This window comes from Canis lupus, chromosome 12 (genome assembly GCF_003254725.2).
Source record: "Canis lupus dingo isolate Sandy chromosome 12, ASM325472v2, whole genome shotgun sequence".
NCBI classification, from domain to species: Eukaryota; Metazoa; Chordata; class Mammalia; order Carnivora; family Canidae; genus Canis; species Canis lupus.
This window is the reverse complement of record NC_064254.1, coordinates 6,092,587-6,103,761: the sequence shown is the minus strand read 5'-3', so window position 1 is coordinate 6,103,761 and position 11,175 is coordinate 6,092,587. Positions and strand designations below refer to the sequence as shown.

General features: G+C 47.2%; 1 protein-coding gene across 8 annotated transcripts in view; it reads right to left on the bottom strand.

Annotated features, from left to right (window-relative positions):
* Window positions 1-2,064: 2,064 nt before the first annotated feature.
* The window catches only part of C12H6orf89 (chromosome 12 C6orf89 homolog), a 65,356-nt gene continuing 56,245 nt past the window's right edge, over window positions 2,065-11,175 (bottom strand). For 7 of the 8 annotated variants that reach the window (XR_007401425.1, XR_007401424.1, XR_007401429.1 and 4 more), the window contains 2 exons: window positions 3,338-9,500; window positions 2,065-2,621 (listed from right to left, as the gene is read on the bottom strand). Coding sequence is in view for 1 of the 8 variants with exons in the window: in XM_049092548.1 (XP_048948505.1) it covers window positions 9,289-9,500 (212 nt within the window). In the remaining 7 variants the exon portion in view is untranslated. Of the gene's footprint in view, window positions 9,501-11,175 lie in introns of all 8 variants that reach the window. The other variant, XM_049092548.1, reaches the window with a different exon arrangement.

The following is an 11,175-nucleotide window of genomic DNA, read 5'->3' as shown; positions in this document are numbered from 1 at the left end:
CCCTCTTTCCTTTCTCATGCTCTCTCTCTCTCTCTCATTCTCTCTCTCTCTCAGATAAATAAAAATAAGATTTTATATTTATTTGATAGAGAGCATAAACAGGGACAGAAGGGAGAGGGAGAAGCAGGCTCCCTGCTCAGCGGGGCTAGCAGGGGCTAGATCCCAGGACCCTGGGATCATGACCTGAGCCGAAGGCAGATGCTTAACTGACTGAGCCACCTAGGCACCCCAAAAATAAGATCCTTAAAAAAATTCCTTAAATGGAGTCCTACAGCATGTATCCTTTTGAGATTGGCTTTTTCACTGAGCATAAATGCCCTGGAGATGCAGCCAGGCGTTACATGTACCAATAGCTCACTCCTTCCTATGGCTGAGCAGTATTCCATGATAGAGATGTATAGAGTTTGCTTAACCTTTCACTGGCTGAAAGGCATTTGGATTGTTTCCATGTTTTGTTTACTATGAATAAAGCTGCAATGAACATCACGTACAGATTTTTGTGTGAATATGAGTTGTCATTTCTCTGAGATAAATGCAATAGACTGTGATGGCTGAGATTTAGGGTAAGTACGTATTTAGTTTTATAAAACTTTCAAACTTCTCCAGTTGCAGCGAATGAAGGATCCAGTTCCTCCCGTTCTTGTCAGCATTTGTGGTTAATTCTTCTTTTTTTTTTTAATATTTTATTTATTTATTCATGAGAGACACAGAGAGAGGCAGAGTCCCAGGCAGAGGGAGAAGCAGACTCCCTGCGGGGATCCCAAAGACTCCCTGCAGGGATCCCAATGTGGGACTCGATCCCAGGACCAGGATCACGCCCTGAGCCCAAGGCAGACATTCAACCACTGAGCCACCCAGACGTCCCTAACTCTGTTTTTTTATTCTAGCCACTATTGTGGGTTGAATTGCGTTCTCCAAAAAGATATGTTCAAGTCCTAACCCTGGATACCTGTGGGTGTGAGTTTATGCAGATGTAATTGAATTAAGGAGAAGTCATCTGGGATTAAGGTGTGCCTGAAATCCAGTGACTGCTGTGCTTCCAAGAAGGCCATGGGACAGCTAGTGTGTAGTGACACAGCTACAAGCCAAGGAACATGAGGATTGCTAGCAGCCACATGGGGCTGGAAAAGGAAGGAAGAATTCTTTCGTAGCCTTGCTCCCTCCTTGGACCCGGCCAACACTTTGATCTCAGATGTCTAGCTTCTGGAACTGAGAAAATACATTTCTGTTGCTTGAAGCCACCGATTTGTGGTGATTTGTCGTGCGGCCCCCGGAACCCACCACAGGCCTTCTAATAGTATGTGGTGAGGCCTCATGAGGTTTTCATTTGTATTTCCCAGTGGAGAAGGAGAGTGAACATGATTTTATGTGCTTCCCTGCCATCCTCTTTGGTAAAGGGTCTATTCGTGTCTAATGCCCATTTCTAGTTGGATTGTTTTGTTTTGTTTTGTTTTCTCACTGCTGAATTTTGAGAGTTTTTATTTGTTTATTTTTTAAGACTTATTTATTTATTTGAGAGAGAGAGAGTCCTAAGCAGACTCCCTGCTGAGCTAGGATCTCAACATGGAACTTGATCCCATGACCCTGAGATCATGACCTGAGCCAAAACCAAGAGTTGAAACTCAACCCATTGTGCCACCCCTGCACCCCTTGAGGGTTTTTTAAAATACACATCCTTTGATAGACATGTATTTGTCATTTATGTTTATGGTATTTTACCAAACTGTTGGTTTGTGATGGACTGGAAATATTAGGGAAATAAACTGGCCCTTCACCTCTGATAGTTTGAGAAGCACAGTTTAGTATGTTTCCCTCTTCTTTCTTTCTTTTTTTTTTTTTTTTTTAAGATTTTATTTATTTATTCATGAGAGACACACAGAGAAAGGCAGAGACATAGGCAGAGGGAGAAGCAGGCTCCCTGAGGGGATCCCGATGCAGGACTCAATCCCAGGATCCTGGGATCATGACCCGAGCCAAAGGCAGACATTCAACCACTGAGCCACCCAAGTGTCACCCTTCTTTCCTTAGTGCAACAATAGCACCCGTACCAGGTTGGCTCCTGACTTTTGTTCCCCAGATATTTTATTGTGAATACTTTCTCCAACTTGCTCTGTGTTTTATAACAACCACTCATGGAGTTTGCACCATATGCACAGAGAAGGGCTGTGTATAGCTTCCTCAGCCAGTCCCCAAGGTCAGACATCAGGCTACTAACAACTGGGGGACTTAGAGACAACTGTGAGTCTCCCGCCTTTGGGCACAAAGCCTTTTCTCATATTTTGGATACTATCTTTTAGTTCTCGTTCTCACCATTGTAGCTCAGCTTGCTCTTTTCTTAGGATCCTGGTGTCAGGCTGGGTTGGCACATTCTTCGTTTGCATGGAAACAAAAGGTCACTGGCATTGACTGGAACACCCCGACCCCTTCATAGAAGCCTGGCTTTTACAGTCCCAGCCACTTGATAGAGCAGTAGCTAAAGTTTACTTTCATTCCATGGCAGTGGCTCCAGAGCAGGAGTAGCAGTTGGTGAGAAAAACACAGATCCTTTTAAAGGACAGACAAGGGCCTCAGAGAGCATCGGAGAACCATGTCGAAGAGTGGAAGGCAGTCTGCTCAAAATGCTGAAAATAGACAGTTCTGACTTAGGGGATCATAGAGAAGAATATGCCAGGCCTCCTTCCCTCACACTCACTCCATTTATGCCTCTTCCCCCGTACCCCAGGCCTCCAGCTCACGTGCAAACTGCCGTCCTGGTTTTCAGGACTGTGGTGTGGGCAGCTGCAAACATGCTTCCCTCTACCCCTTTGTCCTGAATCAAAGTATTGCTTCTTCTGGTTTACCTTATCTTGCTTCTCCTTTTCTTCAGCCCTGAACAAGGGATGTGAGACTTGTAGTTTGCCATGGACCACCTGAGCCAGTCTACCCATGGCCCTCTGTCCAGTGCTGTTGGGAAGTAGATGAGTGGGGAATGGCTCCACCCAAAGGTCAACCGCCAGCAGTCATTAAGGAGCTTCTGTGGCAGGGGCTCAGGAGACTGGAATCCTCTCTCATTCTATGCCGCCCACACTTATACAGTGCCTGGCACTTTCTCAGTTTATGGAGTAGCCCCCTGCCTTTGCCTCCCATTGCCCCCAAATCCTGGGCCCTAACACCTTCTTCCTGTCACCTCTTCCTCAAAAATGATACTTCTGTAGCAGTTTCAAGGACCCCTCTCCTCAGTCTTCCCCAGATGGTGGGGTGTGTGTGGTGTCCCCAGGGAGGGGAGCCCCCACAGAAGGGCCACCTTGCTCCTGTGGGCTGGCAGGCCTGAGTTCCTGAGGACACAGGCCTCACTCACCTGGAACCCATTGGACCTGCACTTCAGACCACTCTGGGAAGCCCACCTTCTTTGGACAGTGAGTTATCTTTGTGCCTCTGGGTCCCATCTTCAGGACAGGGCCCAGGTCTTCGTCCTTTGGGGATTCTCCAAGCCCAGCTAAGACGGGGCACCATATAAACCGGGGCTGAACAGATTTTTCCTAATAGCAAGTAGAAGTAATTTAATTTGCTTTGGGTATTTTTCAGTTAGGAAAAAAAAAAAAAGACATTTGAATGATTGAACTCACCTAAAAATAAGAATGGTGAGCTCAACACTTTACTCAACACTTGACTCCCATGATCAGGAAGGAGAGAGCAGAGCAGGGAGTCACAGGTGGACACCCAGAGGGAGACCGGGGAGGCCAGTCCGAGAGGCCAGATTGGCCAACTGAGCACCGGGGAAGAGAGAAAGAGCAGGTCAAGGGGGTTCAGAGGCAGAAGCAGGTTGGACCCATCCAGGCTGGTAAGCTCATTCACTAGCTGGGCAGAATCATTTACCCCTCGGACTTGACTTTGTTTGTATGTAAAATGAGATCCTGACGCCTGACCTCAGAATTGCTGGGGTGATTCAATAAAACGGATGCCAAACACTTGGCACTTGGTAAATGGTGGCTGTTTTGAATAGATGGAAAGAGGCAGGAGGTTCCCAGGTGCCTCAACAGGGACTGAATGGAATCTGCTAATCTGGTGGTGGTGATAGGTGTTTCATGGCTCTGGGAATGGGTGCTGAGGGGCTCTGAGAAGAGGGTGTCATCCTCAAGGCGAGGACTGCAACGTATTACCCCAAAGAGGAGGGCCTGGCTGCCTAGCTGACACCAAATATTAACCAGGCCCCAGCTCTTTGCAGCTCCACAGAGGCTTCCTCCCCTCCTGAAATACCAAGCTCAGCCAATGCCCAAAGCCTGCGGCCAGGAACCCTTGGCCTCCCCAGGGCTGGGCACTGGGCCCAGACCTCCCCTGGGCTGCTGGCTTCCTGGTGCAGACAAATTCCTGACGGAGCACAGCTGTCTCAGGCCTCACTGGGACTCTAATGGGGCAGAAATGGCCCTCTTTGATGATGCTAATCTTGCCCTTCCGGTGTCTTCCATCAGCGAGGACCTGTCAATTTAGGATGACTCTGCCTCAGTACTCTGCTGAATTCCCTTTTGTGCAAGCCCCTTCATGAATATGCATGCACCCTTAGCTTAAAACCTCTCCAATTCTGCAGACACTGCTTTGGGGAACATTCCCCGTGTTCTCCCCACTTGTTGCATGAAAAACCCTTCCTTTTTCCACTCTTTGTCTCGGTCGTGTCTCTGAGCTTCACACCCACTGAGAAGGGAACCCAACTTTGGGTAACAAATTTTGGCAACCCAGATAGTACCTCACCCTCTGGGGTCCTCGGACTTTCAGCAGGTGACACGGTGGGCGGCTCCCCCAGGTAATGCCATCTATGTTGCTGGGGAAGCTGCAGGGAAGGGCACAGGAGAATCTCTCTTGGCACCTGATTTGTTGGGTCCTTGTGCCTCCACTTGCTGAATGGGCTCATTGGCCGCTCTGATCATCTTAATTGGAGAGTCCCTTTAGAGAGACTAGTGGCAATTACCCACAAATCAGCTTTAGATCTCTGTCCCAATCTCAAGGCGAAGGGAGGAAGGACTCAGGTCTGCACAGTTCACTGGTCTGATCAGATTAGCTCAGGAGGGTGTTCAGGGTTTGTCAGGAAGCAAGAATCCCTGTCCCCTTCAAGGGGCCTTGTAGCTAGATTAAGAATCTAATTGACATGGGACAGATTAACAGGAAAAAAAATCAGATTTAATAGCATATATACAGGGAATCCATACAGACACAGAAATTTCAAAGGCAGCCAGGCAAAATAAGGTCTATATGTCATCCTGAACTAAGGAGAAAGGGATAGGGGTCTGAAACTTTGGAGGAAAGGAATGTATAATTCACAGAGCAAATAAGAAGAGAGGTGTTTGGTAAATTAGATGTTTTCCCTAGGATACAAATGGGTCACTTCAAATAAAATTTATCTCTGGTACTAAGCCTTATTCTGGGAAAGACCCCTAATATAGATTTTTCTACGTAATTAAAAAAAGGGGCAACAGTTTCTCCTGAGCCATAGGATCTCAACTGCCTTCATCTCCAAATAATCTTCATGCCAGAGCGGTCCATCTTAAGGCAGCCTGCCCTTGGCTCCTAGAGATTTTAAGACATCCCTGTCTTCCTGAGTCCTAGAGGCTGATCAGGGAGGCCTGATAATCAAAGGCCTCAATGAGGTAGATCACAGGTTTTGGGAAGTATTGGTAGAGAGGCAGCAGTTTGGTAAAGGTGAACAATCTGCTTGTGTACTTTTTTTTTTTTTTTAAGATTTTATTTATTTATTCATGAGACACACACAGAGAAGCAGAGACATAGGCAGAGGGAGAAGCAGGGTCCCTGCAGGGGGCCTGATGCAGGACTCAAATCCAGGACCCTGGGATCACCCCCTGAGCTGAAGGCAGATGTTGAACCACTGAGCTACCCAGGCGTCCCTGTGTGTGCACTTTTAAATTATCAATTGGAAGAGCTTACTTACTAGCTTTCTGGAGAAGGGAATTTTCAGTGGGCTCAGAGAAGCTGAATCTGTGTCTCCACTAACCCTTATTATAGACCTCTTGGCAGTTGAGGAACAAATCCTTTACAGACAGATCCAAGGATATGGGGAACCAAACATTGATCCTGCCAGACAGCCTGTTAGGGGACCTCCTGAGTCATTGGAAGCTCTTTGGGTATATCCCAATTACAAAGAAAACTCGTTTTCTTTTGTGATACAGCCTGGCCTCAGTACCAATGAGGAGACCAGAAGAAGCAGCCAGAAAACAGCTTGTTAAATTCTAATAGCATACTGCAATTAGACCTATTTTGTAAGGAGGAAGAGAAGTGGGATGTGCTCCCTTATGTACAGTGCTTTATGGCCCTCCACCAGAATCAGGCATTGCAGAAGAAATGTGGGCTTAAGCCTAACCAACTATCTTTTTTTTTTTTTTTTCCTATCCAACTATCTAACTCAAGGGGTAAGACCATGCTCTTTTGGAAGGACTCCTTAAGACCACTTAGGCTTCCCTTTGCCCCGAAGATCCCAAACAGATCCCCAGCCCTCAATCCCTTCTGTCCCCTCCAGATCCTGAGTCTTTGCCAGGTCCACTCTGAGCTCAGCCCCGCCACTACCAGGAGTGGTAATTCTTATCAGTCTGAGAACACCTGCCCTCTGAGGCAGGTCCCAGATGGGGAAGGAAATTTGATCACTGTGCTTGTCTCCTTCTCCACCTCAGACCCATACAGCTAGAAACTGGATACTCAAGGACTCAGGGCAGACCCTGAGGGGTTTGTGAATCTGATGAGCACCATTTTTATGAACCATAATGTAATATCAAAGGGGTGTCAGGAAACAGAAATACAAGAATATTTTTGGAATCTCTGAACTGTGAAATAGGCTCAAAACCTTTAAAGCATCCCTTCTTCTGTGTTACAGAATGCCCAATCCCTCTGGCCAGGAGAGATCTGCTGGTCAAATTGGGAGCCACTGTACATCTAAATTAAGACAAAGGGACAACCGGGTGGCTCAGCGGTTGAGCGTCTGCCTTTGGCTCAGGGCGTGATCCCGGAGTTCTGGGATCAAGTCCCACATCAGGCTTCCCATATGGAGCCTGCTTCCCCCTCTGCCTATGTCTCTGCCTTTCTCTCTCTCTCTCTCTCTCTCTCTCTCTGTGACTCTCATGAATAAATAAATAAAATCTGAAAAAAAATAAACTAAGATAAAGTTGAGATAAATGTGCCCAAATCACTAGAGGCTACACTTCTGGTGTTTCTTAATGAAGATCTCCCTGTGCCAGAACCTATTCCCACCCACACACTTGATCAAGTAAGGCCAGAGTTTGGGCAGGAGAGAATACTTTCTCTGAGCTGAGCTGTGAATGCCCAACCTGTGAGGGTTTGTGATTTTTTTGTTCTCCCCCAGGGACTGTTCTCCCCCAGGGGTTTAAAAACACTCCTGCTATCTTTGGGGATGTCTTTTATTTTTTAAGATTTTATTTTTTCAAGTAATCTCCACACCCAGTGTGCAGCTCGAACTTATAATCTTGAGATCAGGAGTTGCACGCACCACTGACCAAATTGGCCAGGTACTCCTGGAGTGGTCTTGGGTCAGGATTTGAGAGGACTACACCCATAAAAGGGGACAATCCTCCAATATGTTGATGACATTCTGATAGCCAGCCCAACAAAGGAGGACTTGGATCAAAGTTCAGAACTTTCTAGGAGAGAGAGGATATAGAGTCTCAAAGACAAAGACCCAGATACCTCAGATCCTTGATCTCTGAAGGACAGAGGAGACTCTCAGAGAAAGCAAGCCATATATTGGCTAACTGTCCCACACTTGAAAGCAATTGAGGGGTTTTTTTGGGAACATGGGGGTTTTGCCAAATAAGGATTCCCAACTTCCGTTTGATCACAAAGCCCCTTTATGAAAAATTGCACGGAGAGAGACTATTCCCCATTGAGTGGGACAGCCAAAGTAAACAAGACTTTCAGAAACTAAATGAACCACTGCTCAGTGTTCCTGGGTTGGGCATTCCTGATCTCTCAAAGCCATTTGGACTGTATGTCCATGAGAGGCAGGGACAACTCTGGGGACCCCTGAGAAGAGTCACAGTGTACTTTCTTGTGTGTGTGTGTGTGTGTGTGTGTGAGAGAGAGAGAGAGAGAGAGAGAGAGAGATAAAGAGAGACACACAAGGGGCAGATGGAGATGGAGAGAGAGAACCCTAAGCAGGCTTCACACCCAGTGCAGAGCCCGATGTGGGGCTCAATCTCACAACCCTGAGATCATGACCTGAGCCAAAATCAAGAGTCAGACACTTAACCAACTGAGCCACCCATGCGCCCCTATCGAATACTTTCCAAAAACAGTTACAAACTGTAGCAAAGGGATGGCCACCATGCCTGAGGGTAGTGGCCTGTTAACCTGCTAACTGATGAAGGAGACAAGAAAAACTCTTATGAGGCAACCTTTCATAGTATGGACCCCTCACCAAGTGAGACAAATTTTGGATGCCAAAGGCCACGGCAAATGGTAACAGATGGCAGACTAGGCCAATTTCAAGCCTTGTTACTTAATACCCGAGGACTACTTAGCAAACCCTGTCAAACTTTGAAACCTGCCACCTTGCTGCTGGCCTCCCAGGGGTCACATGTCCATAACTATAGTGAAACCACTGATTTGGTGTTTCCAGTGGCAAAGATCTAAAAAGGGAGGCTTTGCCAAATGCTGATGAAGCATAGTTTGTGGATGGAAGAGGCTTTATGGAGGGAGGCAAGCATCAAGCTGGATATGCTATGATCTTCCTGCATGAAGAAATAGAAGCCAAATGGCTGGCCCTGGGGACTTCTGCCCAGGAGACTGAGCAAATAGCCCCGACTTAGCCTTCTCAGTAACATATGCTCATGGAACTATCTGGAGAAAGGGAGGCCAACTCTCAGTCACTAATAAAGAAATCAAGCATAGCAAAGAGATTCTCCAGCTCTTAGAAGCCATCCGCAAACCAAAGAAATAGTTGTGCTTCATCGCAGTGGACACCAAAAGGGAGAAAAGGAAGAGGTCAAGGGACCTGGCAGACCAAAAGGGCAGCCCGAGGAATGGAAGCCTTAGAATTTCAATTTATTCCTTCATTCCCTTTACAGATTAAAAAAAAAAGAATTTATTTATTCATTCATGAGAGAGATACAGAGAGAGGCAGAGACACAGGCAGAGGGAGAAGCAGGCTCCCTACAGGGAGCCCGATGTGGGACTCGATCCCAGGAACCCTGGGATCACACCCTGAGCTGAAGGCAGACACTCAACCACTGAGCCACCCATGCATCCTTCCAGATTTATTTATTTATTTATTTATTTATTTATTTTTTAAAGATTTTATTTTTTTTTAATTATGATAGTCACAGAGAGAGAGAGAGAGAGGTAGAGACACAGGCAGATGGAGAAGCAGGCTCCATGCACCGGGAGCCCGATGTGGGATTCGATCCCGGGTCTCCAGGAACGCGCCCTGGGCCAAAGGCAGGCGCCAAACCGCTGCGCCACCCAGGGATCCCTCCTTCCAGATTTAGACCAACTACTCTCCCGAGGACCTGCAAGAGGCACAATCAAAGGGTTACAAGAGGGCAGCCCGGGTGGCTCAGCGGTTTAGTGCCACCTTCAGCCCAGGGTGTGATCCTGGAGCCCCGGGATCAAGTCCCATGTCAGGTTCCCTGTGTGGAGCCTGCTTCTCCCTCTGCCTGTGTCTATGCCTCTCTCTCTCTCTCTCTCTCTCTCTGTGTGTGTGTGTCTCATGAATAAATAAATAAAATCTTTTAAAAACACAAAGGGGTACAAGAGAACCCCAGTCTTCAAAGGCTGGCTAACCAATGATGCCAGGAAAATTTGGGTACCACTAAGTCTGGAGTGGGCAATTGTTAAAAGCACCCATGACCCCTCCACTCCTTTTTTTTTTTTTTTTAAGATTTTATTTATTTATTCATAGACACAGAGAAAGAGAGGCAGAGACACAGGGAGAGGGAGAAGCAGGCTCCATGCAGGGAGCCCGATGTGGGACTTGATCCCGGGTCTCCAGGATCACACCCCAGGCTACAGGCAGCGCCAAACCGCTGCGCCACCAGGGCTGCCCGACCCCTCCACTCCTGATGGTAAAGAGACAATGTACAACTGGCTGATGAGAATAATCAGCACACCTGGCTTATGAGACCTGGTTGAGGAACTCATGAGCCCGTGTGCATATGGCCAGAAAAACAATGTTAATAGCAGGCCTCCTGCCCCATCTCTCAAAAGGGCTGTTCAGCTTCAGGGGCACCCAGCTAAGGGAGGACTGGCAGGTAGATTTTACTGGGATGCCTCCTGCATCAGGTGGCTTCAAGTATCTCCTGATCCTCGTTGATTCTTTTACTGGCAGGGTTGAAGCTTTCTCTTGCAGAAGAAACAGGGGAAGTAGCTAAAGCCCTCCTACAAATATTATTCCTAGGCTGGGAATAAACCACCACCTCAAATAGTTCAAAGTAACAATGCTCTAGCCTTTACTTCCAACATGCTGGCTGGACTTGCTCACTCCTTGGGTATAAAATGGAAACTCCATGCTGCCTGGAAGGTCCCAGTCTTCAGGCAAAACTGAGAAGGCTATCAGACCCTGAAAAAGACATTAGACAAATTTTGCCAAGAATCCCACAAACTGATGCCTGGGTGGCTCAGTGGTTGAAAGTCTGCCTTCAGCTCAGGTCATGTTCCCGGGGTCCTGGGATCGAGTCCCACATTGGGCTCCGTGCAGGGAGCCTGCTTCTCCCTCTGCCTATGTCTCTGCCTCTCTCTGCATCTCTCATGAATAAATTAAAAAATCCTAAAAAAAAAAAAAAAAATCCCACAAACTATGGCTAAAGCTGTTGCCTGTAGCTTTAACCCCCTTCCAGGCAGCCCTCAAAGGAAAGAAAAGACTCAGTCCCTTTGAAATGAGGTATGGGAGGCCATTCCCAGGGACAAATGTGACCCTGCCTGAAGTAGATATGGAAACAGAAGATGCTGTAAAACCTATAGTACAGCTAGGGCAAGTTGTGCTCAGACCAAGCCACTATGCCAACCTAAGCCTTCCAGTCCCCAATTCATCCTTATGAACAAGGAGACTGGATATATCTAAGACTTGGAAAACAGGAACACCCTCAACTCAACTAAGCCCTTATGGGATGGGCCTTATCCAGTACCCCTGGCCACACACTCTTCCCTTCAGTTGGAGGGATTAACACCCTGGATCCTCCATCCCGA